Source organism: Cyprinus carpio, chromosome B2, assembly GCF_018340385.1.
Source record: "Cyprinus carpio isolate SPL01 chromosome B2, ASM1834038v1, whole genome shotgun sequence".
NCBI classification, from domain to species: domain Eukaryota; kingdom Metazoa; phylum Chordata; class Actinopteri; order Cypriniformes; family Cyprinidae; genus Cyprinus; species Cyprinus carpio.
The window spans coordinates 21,360,004-21,384,013 of NC_056598.1; the positions used below are offsets into that span (position 1 = coordinate 21,360,004).

The 24,010-nt window shown below is 36.0% G+C and overlaps 1 protein-coding gene across 1 annotated transcript; it reads left to right on the top strand.

Annotated features, from left to right (window-relative positions):
- Positions 1 to 1,450: 1,450 nt before the first annotated feature.
- On the top strand, positions 1,451 to 22,566 carry LOC109056921 (protein FAM163A-like). The gene is made up of 4 exons (XM_042718594.1): positions 1,451 to 1,936; positions 18,558 to 18,657; positions 18,782 to 18,896; positions 20,803 to 22,566. Exons 3-4 carry the CDS (start codon positions 18,804 to 18,806, stop codon positions 21,160 to 21,162), a joined length of 453 nt encoding a protein of 150 aa, XP_042574528.1. The 5' UTR covers positions 1,451 to 1,936; positions 18,558 to 18,657; positions 18,782 to 18,803; the 3' UTR covers positions 21,163 to 22,566.
- The last annotated feature ends 1,444 nt before the right edge of the window (positions 22,567 to 24,010 follow it).

The window sequence follows — 24,010 nt, forward strand, 5'->3', positions numbered from 1 at the left end:
ATATAAAAGGTAAGATAGAGATGGTTCTTTAAAGAACCTTTGATTCAATGGTTCTTTGTGGAACCAAAAATGGTTCTTCTATGGCATCACTTTGAAGAACCTTTTAAGCACCTTAATTTTTAAGAGTGTAACATACTACAATTTGTAAGTAATGTACCCAGCACTGATTATCATTTATACAAAAAAATAATAATAATAAAAATAAAAAAAAAATCTATAAACTCTACAAATGTCTACAAAAATGGTAAAATCATTTTTTTTTTTTTTTGTGTTATATACTGTTATGTGTTTTAAGAGTCTTGTTTAAGACCTTGACATGCTTATCGAGGTGGCATTTTAATGAAATAATTTCTTCATGTCTAAAGACATAGTGTAATGCAGTCAGGAAGGAGGGAATGGCATTCCCGTGTTGTGTGTAATATTTAATTAGAAAGATGTCAAATAACAAGTATGGCAGCTTTGCACTAAAGCACTTTCCCTACATTACATGCATTGACACAGATGAGTTGAGCAGGCTCTAATCTCCTTCATTCAGCATTGCTACAGATCCCCTCTGCTGGTACTATTCTAATTTATGTAACAAATCCCTGCTAGCCCTCATAATTAAATCTGTCAATGATGTGGCACCTTGCTGTGTGTGTGAGCACACATGAATGTGCATGCATGCATATAAGAGAGGAAGAGTCTGTGATGGGATTTGCATATGTGCATGTGATTGTGTCTTCATTTACGTCAAACACCATTAATCTTTCCACATTAGTTTTGCTTGTTGCCAAAAACAAATTGAGAAATACTTAAAGGGACAGTTCAGTTTTGTCCAGTCATGTAATATGAAATATGCAATAAAGAATCAGTAGATCATCACGGTCTGTTTTAAATAAGTATTCTTAAAAAGTAAATTATAAAGATCTATCTGCCAGTTTCTTGCAACAACACTGATACATGAAAAAGTCTGTTAAAGTTAATATGTAATATAATATGTTATATATAATTATATTGTTGTTTTTATATATAGTTATTTTGAGATAGATAGATAGATAGATAGATAGATAGATAGATAGATAGATAGATAGATAGATAGATAGATAGATAGATAGATAGATAGATAGATAGATAGATAGATAGATAGATAGATATTAATGGTTTGATTTTCATCAACATAAAACATAATTTACAAAGCAGACAAAGTCAACAAATATATCCCTAGATAAGAAAAAAAAATCCTACAAAAAAAAAAAGATAAATTCATATATGCAGCATGAAGAATGTGTTATGTAAATTTTCAAGAGTCAACTGTCAGTTTAAAAAAAAATAATTTCATTCAAGCTTCCTAATTTCCTAACTATTATAAACTCACAAGCACGTTTCTAAAAGATAAAGCCAAGTGTCATGTGAACGCTGTCACTTTTCTTTCTATATTCTATGGACGGTGGTCATGTGAAACATGACGCACGCTCATAGGCTGACGCTTTGCTCTCCTTTAACGCCTGTAAAGGTGTGGGTTCAATTCCTGACCCTTTCCGCGCGTGCAGCATCATCTCCTCGCAGGCTGTTGCATCCTCCTGAGGGACCGTCGGCGCACTTCACTGCACACTACATACCGGTCTCTGATTCGCAATCTGGGTAATGCCCCTCATTCATTTGCGTGCTCGGATGTGTTATATTGTGTCTCACAGGCACAGCATACACGCGGCTGTACGCAGGGATACTACGGAATTACAGCCGCAACAAATGATGTGACAGCCATCCGTTCAGACAGATAAAGCTCGCTGTGCAGTGGACGCTGCATTTCTGCTAACGAAGCAAAGCCTCAGACGAGCCTTTCCCAGATGAACAGATACAGTAGTGTTCACTACTGACAAGCATCAGTCATTTGGAATAATACACTGCACGCTGCATTACAAACATTCCGGGAGGAGGAGAAGCAGGTTTTAAGGTAACTGATGTGTCCTTCTATATGAGTAGACATGCACGTGTGCTGAAATGGTCTGATTTGGATTTTGCAGTGTAATGGAAGTGTTCAAGTGCCAATAAAGTCTGTAAATGTGTCAGGTTATGGATCTTGGTGCATGCTTTGTTTGCATGAATATATCTTACATATAGTAGTAAGTAAGCATGCAACAGCAATGAAAGTGAGGACACTAAACCATAGGACACAATACATTTATAAAGGTGGGAGAATCCAAAAATATGTTGATGCTGGCACCAATTTTTATTATTATTATTTTATTGGCCTATATATATATATATATATATATATATATATATATATATATATATATATATATATATATATATATATATATATAGCATATACGCATACGCCCACTCAAACACAGTGTGGTTAAACTATCCTGGATTAAGATATTTATTTTTTTAAATTTCTAAACAATAAATAAATAAATGTTCTATGTATATAAAGTATGATCCCAGATTAAGATATTTAAATTGCATTTAATTGAATTTGTTTATTTTTTTTTATCTATCTTTGTTTTTATACATAATGGCTAATTCAGCCAGATTGATCAGAGATGTTTGGAGCAGCTTTTCAACTGTTTGTTTTGCTGGATTTACATGGCAAGCTCTCCAGCAGTGTGCACTTGGCAGATGTACTGCTTGAGGGAGCATGTTTGTTTGAGTCAAGCTATGGTAAACCACGCAGTCTGAAGTTTTTAAAGCCTCACTGTGAGTCGCCTTGACAGTGGAGAGCCCATCGAGGGCTTTTTTGGGAACAATTCTTGTCTGTTGCAAGAAATGCAGTTGAAAGCTAAAGGGCGATGACACGTGTACAGGAACATGACATAATACTAATATACTATGGTTAAAAGGGAAAATGGTGGAAGATTGTTAGCTGTTTACTGTAGTATTTAGAGGAATACTTCACCCAAAAATTAAAACTTGCTGACCTTCAGGCCATTCATGATGTAGATGAGTTTGTTTCTTCATCAGAACAGATTTGGAGTGATCACTTTTTTTAATCTAATTAATGGCTTGTGAAGTGAAAAACTGCATGTTTGTATAAGAAACAAATCCATCAAGGCATTTTAACTTCAAACTATCAGTTCTGACCAAAATATGAGCCCAAATTCCATAACATTCGCTCTCACATCTAAATCCACTGATATATTTGTTTTGAACTGTTTTGGACTGTTTTTGCTTGTAACAATGCTTGATTTGTGCATATTTCACTCCTGACTGAGACAAGATCACTTTTTCCCTGGAGAAAGCAATATTGTGGATAAAGGACTCACATTTTAGCTGGAAGCAAAGGTTTAAAGTAAAAAGCAATGATGGATTTATTACAGACACTTTTCACAATATGTTAACTGATGAACTGGAGTCATGTGAATTACTTGTGGATTATTGTGATGTTTTTATCAGCTAATTGGACTCTCATTCTAACGGCACCCATTCACCACAGAGGATCTATTGGTAAGCAAGTGTTGTAATGCTAAATTCCTCCAAATCTGTTCCGATGAAGACACAAACTCATTTACATTTTGGATGGGCTGAAGGTGAGTATTTTCAGCAAATTTTCATTTTTGGGTGAACTTTTCCATTAACAGGACTGTAAGCTTCCATAGACAATAAAGGAGACATATGACCCCTAATGTTCAGATTAGATGGCAATTGAGATGGTTTTCCAGTGGCAGATTCCTAATGGTATAAATGGACAGGATTGCATTTATGCTTTTTGACAAAGAAAAACGAATGATGATATTCCTCTTCTCTCTGTTCATTTTTTAAATCCATGCAACTGCCCCAGATTTCGACATAAATATATTCTCTCCATACACAGCAGAGATGAGTGCTTTTTGAAGAGAATGGGGTGAAAAATCCTTCCTTCACTACCTAGCTAAATGGCCCGGTGATGGAAAAATATTGTTACAGGAATGATATTTGAATAATTGAAAAGGGCTGACTTAAAATTGCAGACTTGCCTTGATTTCAAGTGCAAAGTTAGAGGCTTCCTCACCGAAATATTCATGCCATTATTTAAGAGTGGATAAATCAGGAGAAGGGATTCATTCGAAAATGATCAGAGCTGCTGCCTCTCCATTTCACAGAGCGAGAACCGGCTCTCGTGGCTGCGGAGGAGAGATTCACTTTAATAATGAAGAAGGACGTTCACCTTACTATCTCCCCAACGTGTTGTTATAAGTGACATCATAGATCAGGCCAACAAGCTGTGTCAAGAGAAGCCTCTCAGCATTGTGATTGCGGCGGTTTCTGTTTGTTGCTGACTTATGTAGCACACATCAAAAACAAATTACAATGTGTTTATGGTGAACAGAGCACTGAGTCATCTGCTCTGTATTGCTTGAGTTATCCAAAGTGAAAGCTTTAATACTTACTGCTGAGTTGGACGTGTGCATGCTTCATTGCGTTGGCATTTGCACTTTGTATGACTTGTAAACAGTGATTTAAAAAGTTCTCTTTCTACTGAATTGACCCATTAGCATGCCACCTAATGTACTGAAGGTTGGTTTTGAATTTTTGTCAGTGGTCATGACTGAAATGTGGGAATAAGCAAAAATGCATTTAAATGTTTGTTATTTTACTATTAATTTTACGTGACTGATTTCTTGTCCTGAAATTGTTGTCTGCTTATATATGTTAAGTCGGGACAAATGTATAGCACTTTTCATGATGTTAATGTTTATATCTTAATATCTTTATGGCTTATTGTCGCATTTATCAGATTGGAGCTGGGTGATAATATTTTACATTTTAGAATGATACAAGCAATCAAGCTTATATCTGTAAGCAATTCAAGCAAATATATATGCATTTTTGCCATTACCTATTTATTGGAAAAAATCAGCTTAATATAGTATATAGTAATTTATTTTTTTCCCGTTTGATATAAAAATATATTTTGGCAATTTTAATTCAGTTTTGTTGCCACAACACTGCTAAATCAACTATTACATAAAACTTTGTGTTGCTATTATTTTTAGAAGTTCTCATCTCCAAACACAACTGATATTTATAAAATATTTATGGAATAAAAACAAATATTTATATATGTGGCCCTGGACCACAAAACCAGTCATAAGTAGCACGGGTAAATTTGTAGCAATAGCCAAAAATACATTGTATGGTTCAAAATTATAGATTTTTTTATGCCATAAATCATTAGGATGTTAAATAAAGATTGTGTTCCATGAAAATATTTTGTAAATTTCCTGCCATAAATATATCAAAACTTAATTTTGGATAAGTAATATGCATTGCTAAGAACTTCATTTGGACAACTTTAAAGGTGATTTTCTTAATATAGAGATTTTTTTTGGACCCTTAGATTCCAGATTTTCAGAGTTCTCAGTTATATCCTTACAAACCATACATCAATGGAAAGTTTATTTATTCAGCTTTCCGGTGATGTATAAATCTAATTTTCAAATAATTGACCCTTATGACTTATGACTAATTTTGTGGTCCAGGGTCACATATAAAGAAATCATATATATATATAATGTAAAAAAATCTTTTTTTTATTATATTATTATTAGTTTTAGTTAAGAGTCTTTTAGTCTTCTTTACTCTAGCATTTGAACAGATTGTCTGTCCCCCTAAACCATGAGCCTCATGTCCATCAATATTCTTTTTAAAAATCACCCTACAATTTGTGATTGTCTCTCTTTGTGCTTTAAATAAACGCCAGTGAATTAAGTGGGGTAGCGGCAATTGCTGAATAAGAACCCAGTCAGCAGCTGCTTTATAGCCTGACATCTGAAGCTGTCTCTTGATTTGTCCTTGGGGCAGGATGTGCATGCTGGCTGTCCATAAATCAGGCAACAGAGACCCGCTGGCATATACAGGCCCAGCTGGAGAGAGAGGCTAAAACTAAAGCTGCAACATAGGTTTGGAGGTTTCATTTGAGTGTTTGAGGTTTCATTTGAGGTTTCATTTCATCATGAAAAATTCTAAAATGTTGTGTTTTTATGTCAATTTTGCCCATATCTACTGATTGGCTTCATCACTCTGTCTCCTCTCCACCAATAAGCTGGTGTGCGGTGGGCGTTCTGGCGCAATATGGCTGCCGTCGCATCATCCAGGTGGATGCTGCACACTGGTGGTGGTTGAGGAGATACCCCCTTCTATGTAAAGCGCTTTGAGTGCCAAGAAAAGCGCTATATAAATGTAAGGAATTATTAATTATTATTATTAATCAGTTTCTCAGTCAGCCATCTCCAAAACTCTCACTGTTACCAGAGACATGGGATTTGATTTGATTTGATTTAAGTCAGTGACTACTGTGATTCCTTTAAACAGTTCCTTAAATATCTCTCATTGACTGTGTCAGAGCCCACTGAGCTGATCTGAGTGCTTCTATACATCAGGTAGTGTATGCATGTATGGTGCTTCTTACAACTGTCAGTTAGTTAATTGATATTATTAACTGTCACTTATCCAAAACAACTTACAAGACAGTATTCCCAGAGCAATCTGGTGTTAAAGGGATAGTTCAATCAAAAATAAATATTATTTCTTCCTATTTTCTCATCCCCTCATGTCATGACTTTCTTCAGTGGAAAATAAGAGAAGATATTTTGAAAAATGTCTCAGTGATTTTTCATCCATACAATCAGTGGGGTCCAATATTTATTTATTTGTAAAAGTCATGCAGGGTTCAAATGACATGAGGGTGTTTAAATGATGGCGGAATGTTCATTTATTTGACAGATAGAATCAGTTATGGCATGTTACATTTACAATTTACATTGTCATTTAGTAGACGCTTTTATCCAAAATAACTTACAAATCAACAAAAGAGCAATGATGCTATAACAAGTGCTATAACAAGTCTCAGTAAGCTTAACGTATACACGTAGCAAGGTTTTTTTATTATATAATAAATAAAAAGAAAACTGATAGAATGGATAGAGAATAGGGGAAGCTAGTGTTATATAATAAATAATAAAAAAAGATTGTATAATAAATAAAAAGAAAAGGAATAGAATAGAATAGAATAGAATAGAATAGAATAGAATAGAATAGAATAGAAAAGAAAAATAATAAAGAAGCTAGTGTAATCTTGCTGCCGCATTCTGGATTAATTGTAAAGGTTTGCTAGAACTGGCTGGAAGACCTGCCAAGAGAGCATTGCAATAGTCCAGCCTGGACAGAACAAGAGCTTGAACTAGGAATTGTGCAGCATGTTCCGAAAGAAAGGGCCTGATCTTCTTGATGTTGAATAAAGCAAATCTGCAGAACTGGGCAGTTTTAGCAATGTGGTCTGAGAAAGTCAGCTGATCATCAATCACAACTCCAAGGTTTCTGGCTGTTTTTGAAGGAGTTATGGTTGATGTACCTTAATGGATGATGAAATTGTGATGAAACAATGGGTTTGCTGGAACCACAAGCAGTTCTGTCTTGGCAAGGCTGAGTTGAAGGTGATGGTCCTTCATCCAGCAAGAAATGTCTGTTAGAAAAGCTGAGATGCGCGCAGCTATCGTCGGATCATCAGGATGGAATGAGAGGTAGAGTTGAGTGTCATCAGCATAGCAGTGATATGAAAAGCCATGTTTCTGAATGACAGACCAAAGTGATGGCACTGGTGATGCCATGTAGACAGAGAAGAGAAGTGGTCTGAGAACTGAGCCCTGAGGCACCCCATTAGTTAGATATTGTGACTTGGACACCTCATCTCTCCAAGATACCTTGAAGGACTTATCTGAGAGGTAAGACTCAAACCACTGGAGTGCGGTTCCTGAGTTGCCCTTTGCCAATAGGGTTGACAGGAGGATCTGGTGGTTAACCGTATCAAAAGCATTGGACAGATCCAGCAAGATAAGTATTGAAGATTTGGATTCCACTCTTGCCAGTCTTAGGGCTTCAGCAACAGAGAGCAAGGCAGTCTTTGATTGAATGTCCACTTCTGAAACCAGACTGGTTACTGTCGAGGAGGTTGTTCTGTGTGAGAAAGGAAGAGACTTGGTTGAACACAGCTCGTTCAAGTGTTTTTACAATGAAAGGCAGAAGAGAAACCAGTCTGTAGTACTCTAAAAGAGATAGGTTAAGGGTGGGTTTCTTAAGAAGTGGGCTTATATGAGCCTATAATGTTAATGATATCCCATGTTAATGGGAGTTGTATCCCACAATGATATAAAAGGACTATTATTATTAATTTATTTGCTGTTCTGGTCTAAAAGTCTGGTAACAATCCACAGTTTTTAAAAAAGAAAGAAAAACACCACAGTGACCTGTGATAACAAAAATACATTAATATAAAACCTCAGCTCCCAAAGAGAAACTGAATATGATCACTCTAAATCCTTTAAGAAAGCAGCCCACTGTAGGAGAATTGAAGAAGGATTATGAGAAAATTTACACTGAATGGGATTTGATTTCTGTCTCTTTTTATTCTCTTATTATACCCAGTGGTTTAAGTGTATGTTATAAAGGCTAGAACTGCAATTAGAGTAAATGAAAGCTCGGACTGTTCCAGTAATGGCCCTTAGAGCTGTCCATAGAGAGTGCAATCTCAGCTCTTTGCGAGATGTTTTCTATTAGCGCCACACTGCTGTGCTTGTTTTGTTGCAAAGCTGGCGTAATCATAAGGCAGGAAAATGAGAATGTTGAGGGAAATTAGCTGTTTAATAGTCACATAGTGTTCAACGTGTCAGAACTTGTCAAACAGGGGTTCGTTCAGTGCTAGTCATTTATATTTAGCGTTTTCTTAACCATGGGACATTTATTTTGTCATGTTTAGCTTGCTCAGTGACATGAACCGTCTTGCTGCCACTTTAAATAGTGATATATGAGGTTATTTACACTGACAAAACAACACTGCCACACTGAAAAGACCACCATAGTTGCTCACCAGCATACTGTATTTTGTTTCGGATGCTGGTGCCCAGCATAGAATGCTGATTTGTGATTTTCCTAGCAGGCATCTTAGCTTTACCAACAAAACTACCATGACATAAACCAGCCTGGAAATTCATATTGCAGGCTGGTCTTTTTAGCAGGTTTTCCATTTTAGCATTAGCTTAGCTAATCTTTAGCATTTTATTAATGTTCTTTCTGTTTATGGTGCTCTTCAGTTTGCAAGGAGCACATGATGACACTTTTCTGAGCATTTTCTGATTTCCTGTTTCCCTTTGAGGAGTTTTGAACATCTAGGACTTTGGAGACATTAATGTGACCTCTTCACACTAGATACTAAATTAAGTTCAGTGTTGTTTTGCTGTCATGTTTGATGTGATTTGACTTTACTTTTCACATTGCAGACATATTTGTGTCGTAAACATTTGGAACGCCCAGAGCTATATTGGGCCTGGTGTGCGGTCGAACAGATAAGAGGTCAGACAGAGCTTCCAGATAAAAAGTCCATAACTTTTCTGGAGCAAAGGCAGGGAGGACAGATGCCACACTCTAATTGAGCTCTTAGGGGAAGTGTCATCATGTGCTCCTTTAAAAAGAAGCAGAGGGGAAGCTAAGGAAGTAAGAAGAGTCTTATTTTTGGCAAGGAGAGAAAAGCAGAAATTAGACAAGACAACTGAGCAGGTGAGAGGAAGTGAGCAGGTGGTAAGCAGGTCTAAAGATCTAAAGATGTCTGTGTTATAAAATATTATATCCTAAATGTTTGGTTCAGTAAGATTTAGTTTAAAGGGCACCTATTATGCAAAATTCACTTTTATAATTGTTTAAACATAAACGTGTGTTGGCAGTGTTTGTACACAATCAACCTATAATGATGAAGTCCACATGCTCTTGTCGGTGCCAATAGCCTAGTGGGCAAGCCAAGTGTGTCGACATATAGTGCTGTTGCACTATGGGTGTCCCCCCACACACACACAGACACACACACACACACACACACACACACACACACACACCCACACACTTCACTTCCTGTCTGCTCACCAATGTTGTATCATAACAAAAAGCAAAAAAAAATAAATAATACATCTTAAAAAATAAAAATAATCATTTTTTTAATTCCCATAAATCATAAGCAGTGTCTCAGAACAAGCCGTTTGCAGAATCCGTAAAATGTGAAATCACATTTTACAAGCCCTGCCCACCACTGTTGATGGACACTGCCATGTTTATCTTCACACTAGAGCATTAAAAGCTGCATTAAAGTAAGAAATGTCTTTTTATTACATGCATAGATGTTATTCAGTTAAAAGCAGTGATTGATTTTCTGGTTTTATTTTATTGTTTGGGTCATAATAACAGCGGAGACAGCAGTATAGGTACTGTATATTACGCTGCTGTCACTTAAAGGCACAATATGTAATTTTTTGCCACTAGAGGGTGCGTATTCAAAATAAACAAAGAGTGTGGAATCATGGGAGTTGTGGTCTTCATCCCCACAGCCGACACAATCCTTCAGGACTCGGGCAGAAATCATGCTTGTGGATGGGATAATGATTTATTAACGTAGTAGAATGAAGCAGGGTGAGAAGTGAAAAGAGGCAGCTGAATGAGTGCGACACGGCTCAAATGCAGCGGAGCTTTTATTATGCCACAGTTGACCGCTTCCGCTCCTTCCGGTCATGCGTATGTGGGGAAAAAAGCAGCATGTTTTATCACGCAAGATACATTTGAAAGTTCTGTTACAATGCTACTCTGTGTGGTCATCGCCTGTCTAATAAAACGCACAACATATAAAAGCGTCTTTGGTGTTTCCATGTTTTCTACAAATGTTTCATTTTATTTATTTATTTTTCTCTACAAAACAAAACCGGAAATCGAGTGTCTATAACGTCATTGGCAGGTGACACAATGCCACTATGGACACAGTCCGTGTCGCTAATTAAAATAGCTTATTTCTCTGGATTTAAACATTCTTCGGAACATTTGGGATAATGTAAGTTCACAAGTCAGCAAAATATATAACACTGTTCTAGTGGTTTCTGGATATTTTCATTTAAAAAAATCTTACATATTGTGCCTTTAATACACAGATCTAATATAAACATGTAATCTTTCCCAGACATAACCAACTGTGTTTTTGTAACTTATGCATGCTTTTAACATAAACTTGTATAGGGTTGTGCGATATTGAAGAAAAATGCGATATGCTATACCTTGTTAAAAAAATGCGATATTCAATATGCGATATGATATTGCTTAAAGTGTGTAAAATCAATTTCAAATATATTTTAAAATATTTAAAAATGAAAATTATATAACCAATTTGTTTCACATTCTTTCTTGGAAAAAAAAGAATCACTTTAACTTCTGAAAGTGACCAGCAGTGTTTAAGCATTACATAAAAAGTAATGTTACAAATCAGAAAATGTCATTTTAACATTAGTGTGAAATATATATATATATATATATATATATATATATATATGTATGTATATTAATGACACTAATTTTATACCATTGTAACTTTGCTTTCCATACACTTCAAGTACTTCTTCATTTACCACAGCATAAACTATAGTCAGAGAAAGTTCAAACATGATTAAAGGCAAGTGTAAACAGTAGTATTTAGGTACAGAAATTTAATAATTAAGTGTAAAATAACACTGCATAGTGTTCACTGTATGAATTAAATTTAGATTAATCTTTGTTATAGCTGTTTTGTTGTTTGATTAACATTAGTGACATATTCAGCAGCACATATTTATAGGCCGCTGTCCCTTTAAATCCTTCTGCACAGATCCAGTATAATGATACACATCCGATTTCTTTCTCAGCTGTTTACATTCATTTAAAACATAACCGACTGCGTTTACGAGAATGGTCATCGAGACGAGTACTATTGATATAATTCAGCAAGAGAGACGGCAAAGAGTTGTTTTCTGCAACTTATTGCACTTTACTCTTTTTTACATCAAGCAATTCTCTGTTTGATTTAAGTAGCCTATTATTAAAATGATTTAGATATCGCACGCCCTTGCAATATGCATATTGCGATATTTACATTTGCAATATTTCGATAATTTTGATATATTGTGCAGCCCAAAACTTGTATGTATTTGACAGTTTAAGCGCAATAAGACATGAAAAATAACTCAAAATAGTCATTTTCAAAATGATGTAATAGATGATCTAGGGATGTGCGATATGACGATTTTTGATCGTGGATGATAAAAATGTCTTCACGATCTGCTTTTGAAGAAATATCGTAGTATTGTGCTACAGCGCACATTCTATCAGCTGCAGTTCTGGCACCTCCGTCATATACTGTACAACGCCACATGCATTCACATCAGTGTTGACTCAGCGGTAGCGTTACTCTCACAGGAGTTACGCTCTCATTATTTTGTTTTTTTTGAAAAGGTTTTGGATTTAAGGTAGCAGTTAATTAAACTGTTTTAATAATATTGATACCAATCAGTAATCAGCTCACGCCAAGGTATAAAGAACAGCAGAACCTACCTCCGTTCATTGACAGTTTTCAGCATCCCTCCTCCACCCCATTTCTCCTCACTTATAGATCCATCTACTCTTACCACAACCGGGGGGAGTACTCTGGGTTCGGGCCACATCCCGAGCTCGGAGCCCTCCACCCGGACAGCACGCCAAATACGCATGAACTTACAGTATTAATATACGTAGATGTGAACTCGTGAATTGCTTTTAAATGTTTCATTCGCGCACTGGTCTGACCTGTGCTTTTTCTGAACGCTGCATACACCCGAAGCGCACGCGCTAAAGCCTGTAAAACAGTGCCTGATTATTGAACTAAGTTATCTTTTACGCTAATACTGTCAAAACACACAAGGTTTGCATGTAGACTCAGTTGGATATGAATAAAATGAAAGTAAACAGTTGAGAGAAAATGTATGCTTGCCTGTATATTAGATGCGTGCAGGTCTTAAAGTGACAGTAGGCCTATTAAACATGCAATCGACTGTCATTAGGGATAGTTCACCCTAAAATGTCATTTCTGTCATTATTTACTCGCTGTCACGTTGTCCCAAACCTGTATTAATTTCTTTCTTGTGCTGAAAACAAAAGAAGATATTTTGAAGAATGACTATAGGAGAACAGCTGACTATGGAAGTCACTGTGGACCTGTTTGGTTTTCCACGTTCCTCAGAATAGCATATATGTTCAGCAGAAGAAAGAAACTCATTCAGGTTTAAAACAACATTTGAGTGAGTAAATGGTGGTATAAAAATAAAACACTATGACAGAATTGACAGACAGCTGACAGAATTTTTATTTTTGGGTGAACTATTCCTTTAACGTTAATAAAACAGCAAAACACAAAGAGAAAAATCACTCGCTGCTCTTGACTGAAGAAATTTAATACAGTTGCTTTAGGAATCCGTTTATATAGGGTTTTATTTTTATATTTTTTCATTCAATTTCTTGAATGCTCCTGCTAAATACACCTATTGTGCCTGAAAATAAAACTGTTTTATTTGTATATTATGTGTAGTTGTAATGTGTATCTTTTTCATTCTTTTATCTTTGTTATTAAAAATAAGAACAAAGATTTTTGTTGATAAGAACTAAATATCTGCCATTCTTTTTTTTTTTTTGTTACCTTGAAAGGCTTTGTCTTTACAAAAGGGATATTAGTTTGGGCTGTAATGATCAGACAACTTGCAAAATAGTAAAACCAAAATGAGAAAGAATCGTGATAAAATCGTAAATCGTGATATTTCAACAACAACAACAAAAAAAAAGTGTGATTTTTTTTTTTTCATATCGCCTACCCCTAAGATGATCTGTGGGGTATTTAAGGCCTACATCTTGTAAAAAAAAAAAAAGAGCATAATATGTGCCCTTTAAAAGAAATTAATACTTTTATTCAGTAAGTGACAAAAAGCATAATGTTTCAAAAAATTTTCAAATAATGCTGATCATTTAAACTTTCTGTTTATCAAAGAATCCTGAATATATCTAAAAAATATTAAAAAACACAATTTTCAACATTGATAATAATAATAATAATAATAGATTATTCTGGAGGACCAAATCAGCATATTAGAATGATTTCTGAAGGATCATGTGACGCTTATAATTCAGCTTGTATCATCACAGGAATCAATTACATTTAAAAATATATTCAAATACAAAACAACATTTTTCCAATACCAAAACACATTTTTATAGTATATGTTCAGCGTCAGATGTGTTTGGCAGTGTGAAGATGGCTGGCGTGTGCTGATGATGCTCAGAAATATAGTGGTAACTAGTAATGAAGGAGGAAAGGGAGTAAAAGGAAAGGAACGATAGAATGGATGAAGGAGAGGGGTGTTGGGGTATTTGGGGAGAAGAGGGTCAGCAGCCCTAGGTACCATGGCAACGGAGATATACGAGCATCTGTCTATTGATCTGCAGACTCATTGGTGTAATAGAGTGAGCCAGGTGATAAACGAGCATGCTGACAAGGTCTGCGCCAGGTCACACTTCCTTTTGCAGCACATCTCCGTCAGCATCTCCTCACATACCTACATAATATACATGGGATCTCATATTATGCACGTTTCATGAATAAACTAAGGAAAACTTACAACAGACAATCTCTCAAACATGTTTGTGGGATGGGGAAGCCGTCATCAGATTGTGAGTCTGAGCTAAACTCAAAAACACTGAAATGTAATCTGCCAAATGAATGTTATGGTAGTTCTATTATCACAGTGTTCATTGTGCCCAGTGGTGTCTTTTTCTTTTCACTGTGAATAATTGATTATCCATTTACAAAAAATCTCTCCAGGGACTTGAGGACCAATTTAATGCATAGCTTAATTTAATGGCTCTCCTTTTTTGGCTTCAGTGTACACTGCAGTCAGTCTGGTTTTATCTGTAATATGGTTGTGCAGTATGTATGGTCAGAGACACATTGGGTGTAGGAAGAAAAAGACAAGCCATAAATAGGAAAATGAATGGTATTACTCTATAATGTGGCTGTAGGGAAGGAAGTCACATCTAGCTTTTAGTTAAAAAATCACCTGATCACCTTATTGGTAAAATCTTCACAGGGAGTGAATTCAGAGTAGCATAATATTCTTACTGGTGTTGTGAAGTTTATTTTACAGATCTTTGAATCTTGTTTGGCAAACTGTAACAATCTGCATTGAAGTCATTTTGTTTGAGCAGTAAATTTAGAAGCAATTTACACATTTAAAGTAAAATGTTAAATTTTCAAAAGCCAAATTCCTCCAAATGCATTCATGTTCACGAATGTTGCTTATGCAGTTTCCACAAGACCAGTGAATGAAAAAATCGGACCAAAACACTCAGGAGTTTACAGAGTTAGTTATGTTGCTTTAATGTGACAAATAAATGAAAGGTTGTGCATGAGCATGAAAATTAACAAATCATTCTCATAGACAATTCAAGTCACAAAATGAACTAAACGTTCTTGAAAGACCCACCACTAATTCTTTTAGATATGATTTTGGAAGCACTTAGCATATTAGGAACCATTCACACAGGAAACAGAAAAATGTGAAACGCAAACAGTGGAATAGGAGAAAAACAAGGTCTTGATATGTATTTTTTAAGTTTAACTTAGTTTAACTTGAACAGCGCAAACTTGAAACTTAACATTAAAGACATAAGTGTGGTCATATTAGATAAGACTATTAAGTAGGCTTATCATTTATGGGTAAATAAGGTACAAAGATGTACCTTAGGGTACCATCCCAGTGACAGCTTTTGCACCTTTTTTGTTTTAGTGTACAAACACGGTTAGCTGCATCTTGCGTTTTTATTGTTTGAATTGAAAATAACAAAGGACATTGTTTTCATACGTTGCAGTGTTTGTCTTGTTGCAATTGCTTTAAGATAATATATGAATAAAACTAAAATAACCCTCTCAAGGCAGGCGTTGCTGATTTGCAACAGTTAAAAACAAACTACCTTATTACTCCAGATACATATTTTATGAGTTTTTTTTACTCAGAAGTACCACTGCAGGACATGGTTGTCCATGGTTGTCCATTAGCAACAAACAGTTTCCCACTTGCTCACCAGATGGCAGTGTAGTCTCCCTTCATGTCTGTTTCCATGGGTTCCCTGAAACTGATTTTCTTGGCATCAATTTCGTGTAAGTATCACTATCAACCTCCATTAATTTGAAACTAAAACTGCATAAGAAGAATCATAAGTGTATATAGACACAGTAAATGCCAATTAGTAGATTTGATCTCTTATGGATTTTTCCCCTGGTGCAGCTCTATTTCAACGTAGCAGATTTGCAACGTGTGCCCAGATAGGTACCACTGGATATCACATGCTTTATCTACTAGTTTGCCTATATTTTGAGCAACAGTTTATACTAGGGTTATTTTCCTATCACCAGTGTTTACGTATTACTTTGAGGTGTCACTGAGGGTATATCATATGGAAAATGTAATAATTTGGAGTGAAGTTACAAAAAATCAGAGGCAGATTTGATCAAAAGCAATGGCACAATACCATGTTCATTTGACTGTGCAGTGAGGAAAACTGATGTAGCCTAAATTCCATGGCACTTTTATTAGTACAGATCATTGTGTCAAAGCATTTTTTGGCAAACTACCTTACAGAATACTCTCTATGCAGGATTTGCAGTGTGTTATGGCAGGCAGGCGAAAGTTTTACTCAGCCACGGAAGTCATTGAGTACATTTGCCTTCCTGATGGTGCTTTATCTGACACAGAATCCATTCCAGACGATTAAATTGCTGATCCAGATTTTGAGGAATCTCCTGAAGCATACGAGTAGACTTAGCAGACATGTTTGCAGCTCTCTATGGCATTGACATCTGCCCACGTCGTTGGTATCTGCGCATCTTGTACTACTTGATTGACCTATCACTGGTCAATGGTTGGCTCCTCTATCGCCGTCATCTCAACCAGAAGCAGGAGAAGAAGTGTATGCCACTTCTTGACTTCTGTGTTCAAGTTGCAGATGCCCTCATCAAGGTTGGCAAACAGGCTGACTTGAACAGTAGGAAAAGAGGACGACCGTCATTGGAAGATGATCCAACGTCCCAGTTCAAGCTGCCCCACCTCCACCTCCACTTCAGAGGATCTCTGCACCATCAGTTGATGTCAGATTAGACCGATGCGATCATTTCCTCATTCATGCTGAGAAACGTGGACGATGCAGACTGTGCAAGAATGGCTACACGCAAATGGCCTGCCTGAAGTGCAAAGTACTTCTGTGCTTTACAAAAGACAAAAACTCGTCAGTGTCTAATTACCACACTGGGCCAATGTTGCAAATCTGCAACATCCCAGAACGTCTTGCATGTGAAGGTCTCTCTAAAAAAAAAGTCAGGATTCTATTGTACTACCCCATATGATAATTTTCCCCAAATATCAGATTTTTCCTGTTACTAAAACTTAATTTGAGCCCGAGAGGGATAATTTAAATCTTTTGTTGAGTAGCTGCTAGTCCATTTTGTGTCTAGATTTATTTATTTATTTATTTATTTATTTAATTAATGGCTGACTGCATTTATGCATTACGTAAGCTTGGCACCCTTTTTTTCATTTTGGCCTATCCTTGTTCTAGTAGATAACAGAAAATAGCTGCATTGGGGTGTTGCCAAGATGATCACCAAGTGAGCGGATTTGGATTTTGGTATTGTGTGCAGAAATGCCATTACTTTGATATTAAATTTCACAGTTCAGTATCACCACAAATTAGCACAAGAAATACTCGGATAAACACAAACATTCTCCAATTCCCACCCGTCCTTGTTATTCAAAGGGTTCTCAGTGTACTTACAGTGACCTTGTCTAGCTCATCAGCTGCGTGTAATTGTCCAAACATGTCTATCAGTGGTCCATTGCTGTCAGTGTTGCAGTGATAGAGGGGTTTGACCTCCAGCTGCCCACCAAAAGATCCTACATCCGTACTTTCTTAGAGTTTAAATTCTGGCAAGCAGCACAGGGGACAGGAACACACTGCTTGGCCACATTCCAGGGAGAATAGATGGCACATTGCTTTTAACAGCATTAGCATTCCACCATTCCTGTATATAATTTAGTGCTTTTACTCTGAGAAAATGGACAGGAAGAGGACTTGTGATGGGTGGGATAGCATCCCTGATTTTGAACCAGATAAGCCTGGGCTCTGTTTAAGGGGACATTAAATATTTTATTAGTTTATTAGTTTCAATTGTATTTTAAGTCCTCAATAATAATGTTGCTTTTAAGTTTATATATATATATTTTTTTTCATTGGTTTTTATACAGTATTTTATGTCAGGCTTCGAACCAAAAAGTCAGGATAATATTCTGTTCATGTTTTCCACCATGTTTGCTCTCTCTTTTTTCGACCATTTTCTGCCAGTGGGTTCTATTACATTATCCTTGATTACATGTTTATTGCCTTGAATTATGATCTTGGTATCAAGATCTGTAAAGATTGTGAAATGTCTCCAAACTTAATGTATGCTTACAAACTTTGTAGATGTCAAAATCCCATTAACACATTAATCTTAGTTGAATAAATGTTAAAAATGTAATGTGTACAGTATCTCTGTGATTCCATACAAGTAGCCTGTGCATATCTTATATTGTACTGCCTCCTTCTGGACAGAATTGTTATTGTGGCTGTTATACTATGCTGAAACAGAAGTTCTTTAAATAACTATCATTCACACCACATTTAACTTCTGTGACATCCAGAAACTGTACAGCTGAGTGTCTGCAACCCATGAGCCGTGTGTCAGGAGAAGCAGCAGTACAAACTCTCTGTGGCCTGTCGTCCTCTCTGCTCTCTTCTAATGTAAGTGCTGAGCGCAGTCCATCAACATGATTTTGTGTTGTGAACTGTTTTTAGTATCTGTCTGTTTTTACATATGGAAATGAAGTTTCGGTGAGACAGTTGACTCCCTCTCTTTTTTTCTCAGGGTTTGATGGAGATCTGGTCGGATGACAGCTGGAACTGTTGTCATAACCGGAGGAATTCTCGCAACAGTGATACTACTGTGTATCATTGCAGTGCTTTGTTACTGTAGACTCCAGGTGAGCATTGCATTTACATTTCATTGCAGGGTTAAGGAGCCATTCACACAGAACATGTTTTTGCATTAACACAGAAGGTCTACCTTATTTACTGATTATCAAGAATCACTATTCTAAAATCCCAAAGAAAATTCCTGAATGTCAAATTAGGAGCTATTCACACAATACAGGTTTTTGAGTTTAAAAACAAAAGACGCAGGGCAAATCTCAAGATAGTTTAACTTGAGCACCATGTTTTTTTTAGGTCAAATATGTATGTCTAGTGCATATTTACATTGAAAGCAATAGAAAAGCAGCGTAGTGAAATGCAAAAACGTGATCTGTGTGAATGACCCAAAATTGGTTGATCTGTTTAGAATACCGTCCTAAAATCCACCAAAAATAGCATTTTTAAGATTCCCCTTTAAGAATTTCTAATGGGGTTTCAGATTTAAAATGACATATCTTTGATGATTATCAAAATGTTTTCAAAATTCACACTTATAATTTGACTTGACTTTATGTATAAAAGTCTCTTCAAGTAGTCCTTACCACAGATCCTGTTTCATAATTAAAAATAGCTATTCTGGAAAAACCTACATGTCCCCTAGTAAAAAAGTAATATATTTAAAATACATTTATTTCATACTAAGTATAGTTCAAATCTATTAACCTATTTATGGACATATCGCTTGAGACTTACAGATATAAAAATTATAATTAAACTTTATATGGAGTACTACTTGTGCACAATGTACGTTTCTTAATATTAATTCTAAAATGTGTTTTAATGTCACTGTTGATGAGGATTGTATGATCTTTGAATAATATCTGTATTTAAATGCAAGAGATTTAAAGTGTACTGAAGTATACTTGCAATAGTTCCACTTTAGCACAGTCAAATGTACTTAAGTATACCTTTAGTTGGACTTTAGCACTACTTCCGCATAATCAAAGTGCATAAAGTACAAAATTAGTTGCAGGCATTAAAGGGATAGTTCATCCAAAAATGAAAATCTGTTATCTGCTTACCACCAGGGCTTCCAAGATGTAGGTGACTTTGTTTCTCCAGTAGTACACAAGAAGATTTTTAACTCAAACCGTTGCAGTTTGTCAGTCCTATAATGGAAGTGAATGGGAAGCACGGCTTTGAGAGTCAAAAAAACATACACAAACAAAACCAAATTAAACCCTGCAGCTCGTGACAATACATTGATGTGTAAAGACACGAAATGATCGGTCTCGGACGCGCTAAGGACTGTTCGGACACTCCGGTGAATCAGAGGTCAAAAAAACTATATAAATACTGTTCAGTTTCTTGCACAGACTGATCATTTCGTGTCTTTACACATCAGTGTACTGTCACAAGCCGCAGGGTTTAATTTGAATTTGTTTGTGTTTGTTTTTTTGACTCTCAAAACCATGATTTCCATTCACTTCCGTTATAGAACTGACAGAGTGCAACGCTTTAAGTTAAAAATCTGAGTTTGTGTTGTACTGAAGAAACAAAGTCACCTACATTTTGGATGCCCTGGGGGTAAGCAGATAAACATCAAATTTAAATTTTTGGGTGAACTATCCCTTTAAGTATACCAGTTCAGTATACTAAAAATACAATTGCTGGGTATTTTTATTAAGCACATACATTTTTTAATGTATGTGTCATATACTTAGCATGAAATAAATGTATTTCAAATACATTTTAGTATATTTATTTTTCACTAAGCTCAGTTTTAGCTACTTGTTGACCTAAAAATGACCTCATGACTGAACAGCTCTATTATTTAAATAACTAAGATCCATCGCAGAATCATTCCGTGCTTAAAAAAAGTTCTGTGTGTTACTCAACAATTTGAGGAAGATCTGCATTGAAGGCCCAGTGTCTAATCTAGTTTCCTCTGTATATCAAACCGTCCTTCCATCCTAGTATTACTGCTGTAAGAGGAATGAGTCAGAAGGGGAGGCGGGCTCGGTCGGAGATCCTCAGCCACAGTTCGCCTGCAACGCATGCAGTGCTCCGGGAGTGGACGGGGCGGCCGTCACACCTCTCTCACTGCCCTGCGACCCAACTCCGCCTCACAGCTACTGCCCGACTTGCTCACCTTACTACCTCCGTGGCACGGATGAGATGCGGAATGGCGGCGAACGCCTGTCCTACATGCCCACTCACTACGAGAACCATGGCGCCACTGCCCTTGGTCTGGCTGCCATGTACGGCCCCGTGCTGAGCCATCGCAGTACGCCAGACTTTTACACCAATACACGAGCCATCAGCACTGACGTCTGACCCTCACAGACTGGGAGATGGACCCAGGGACAGAGCTACCTCTGTGGACCAGAGCAACTGGGGCAGTTACATCTCCACACGCCAAGAGTTAAAAAGACCTACAGGATGCCATGTTATTCTTCCACAGAGGTCTAAGGCCATCTTTAGTCTTCCATTGTCTTTTGTTTTACCTGCTGTTTACCTCTTCTTCTTGCACATCCCTCCCTTTTGTGCTTTGAGGGCCGTGTGTTATATGACATGAAGTGTTTGTGGAGTTTTTGGCCTTTTTAATGTAAGTTTTAAAGGTTAAATCCAAATAGGGTGTTTTATTTATCTGGAAAAGTCAGATAAAGCATATATTATAGTCAGAAAATCGAAATAGAGCAGGCCAAGGAAGCTTTTTAGGCTCATCTCAAGTATTTTGTTGTTAATCATGACATAAAAGGCAAACATTCCACACAAATTTTTAATAGCTTTAAAAAAAAGTATCTTTGTTGAAAAGAGCATGACATTCAGCTTTATCTACATATCCCCTGATATACTGAATCTTTGTCTTTGCAAAACTTATTTTAGGATGAGAAATTAACCAAAATGCGATTGTCTTCATGTGTGTTGTACTGTTGGGAAAATGTTAAATGAATAACTGATGATGATTATATCGGTCAGTTTATATTTGAATATATGTGTCACATAAACTAAAATTCATGATGGCACACAGTTGGTGAGTTATCAGATAAAACTGAGGTTGGATTTGAATTGTTAATTCTCACTTTTTGTCCATATCCACTACATACTACAATTAAGAGCTTTTTAAAGTAGCATTGCAGAAATCTCAGATGGCATATAATTTTCAAATTTATATGCAGCATTTTAAAAAAAATTCTGAGGCACTGAGAGGAAATCACTGGAAAATATTGAAAACATTTCATTATCTTGTCCCTGTTTGTATGATATTATGGCAGTGGAAATGATACTTATCTGCGTATCTACTATGATAAAGATAGTTTCCTTGTCTTTGCAAATGTGTTTATGTAAATTATTATATTTTCTCACATATTTGTTTCAGTAGCCATTGGTTTATGAATTGTGCATTCTGATGTCTGTGTTCACTCTCTCTGTGTTCACTCTTTGTTAGTAACTGGATCACATTACAAATCACAGGATGACACTTCTATTTTACATGTGAATACTTTTTGGCAAAAATGGGAAAAATATTTAAGTATATCAGTCTATGGTTTAAAATACTGAGGGGGAAAAAAAGAGTAGCCTATTGTCCACATATTTCACTGAATGCTTTTGAATATAATTGAAGCATTTATAAATGCCTGTAGACTTTTTTAAAATTGGTCAGTTGTGATCAGAGTAATAAAAGCCATTTCACATCAGTACAAATACATGTACATAAAGATCAAATTATTTCAATGATTGAAATGTTTCCTGTCAAGTCTATATCTATCTGTATCTAAAAGCTGACTGCCAATGCTATATTCTTCTATATCCCTATTCATGGAGCTGCTTTGGAACTTTAAGTAAAACCATAAAAAACTGGTTGTCTAACATTTTAAAAAAACGAATGAACATTTTCACTTTTACTCCCCAGTTCACTGAACACATGTTGACATTTTGTGAAAACATGCCCCAGTAGCACATCATATATAGGGTACGTTTTTCAGCAAAAGTTAAATAAGTACAAAGTTGACTCTGATTGCCAGTGTGCCTTTTTGTGTTCACTTATTTACTCAACAGCTAGCAAAATATGATGATAGTGTTATTCTAGCTTAGACAGAATATACTGTATAGCAAACACATTTAAAGGGGTTTTGAAGCAAGTATCTGAAATCAACATTTATTAACACTAAAAATTTGGGGTCAGTAAGTTTATTTATTTATTTTATTTTATAAGGCTGCAATTATAAAAAAAAAAAAAAACATTTGTAATTGTGTAAAATATTATTACTATTTTTTTATATTTAAAATAATTTATACCTGTGATGGGAAAGCTGGATTTTTCACCGCCATAACTGTGTTTTTTTTTTGTTGTTGTTGTTGTTTTTTTTGGATGTTTTTCATCAATAGAAACTTCAAATGAACAGCACTTATTTGAAATAGATTTTTCCAAACAATGTAAATGTTTTACTCTCAGTTTTGAATAATTTGATGTATGCTTGCTTAATAAAACTATTAATTTCTATGAAAGTATCTTACTGACCCCAAACTTCTGAATGGTATAGTGTACAGAACCACTGCTTGAGGAAACACCTTTTATGTAATTTTGACAAAATCTTTAATTATCTTACACTTTTCTATTTGTAGCCTGTTCTTTCACTTTTGTATCTTAAAGCACTGAAGACATTTGACATTTGGGAGTGCCAAGCAGGGCTGGGACTGCATTCTCTCTGTTTATTGTGTTAAACTACTAGAAGGACCAGTTTAAGATCTTGTTAAACAAATAGCTGTTTCATGCATTTCATTTGCATTGCAGTTCAGCAAATGTAAAGAATTTCACTCTCAGCATGATGAAGCTTTCCTCTGAGCTTTCAGCTATAATAAGCAGCACACTTAACAAACTAATGAGAGAGTCACTCCCCCTGGAGAGAGTTGTGTGTTTGTTTGCTTCACAGGATCATGACGAAACCTGAAGACTGAGAGCACTACAAGAACCTTTGAACACTGTGACACTTTGCTGTTTGTCTTTATTGCTCTCTTTCCCTCCCTTCTTTCAATTACTAATAACATCCTCCCCCACTTTTGTTCACTTTTGTCCCCTTCTCTTTCCCCCTTATTAGCTTGGCTTTGTTCAGGCTGATGACAGATTATCTCTGTACAAAAGACAAAGAAGCAAACATAGTTTTACAAGACACTCTAGTGC

Coding starts and splice junctions, on each gene's coding strand:
- LOC109056921 (XM_042718594.1), top strand. CDS start 18,804: ATGACAGCTGGAACTGTTGTCATAACCGGAGGAATTCTCGCAACAGTG. Junction 18,897..20,802: donor TTTGTTACTGTAGACTCCAG/GTGAGCATTGCA, acceptor CTTCCATCCTAG/TATTACTGCTGTAAGAGGAA.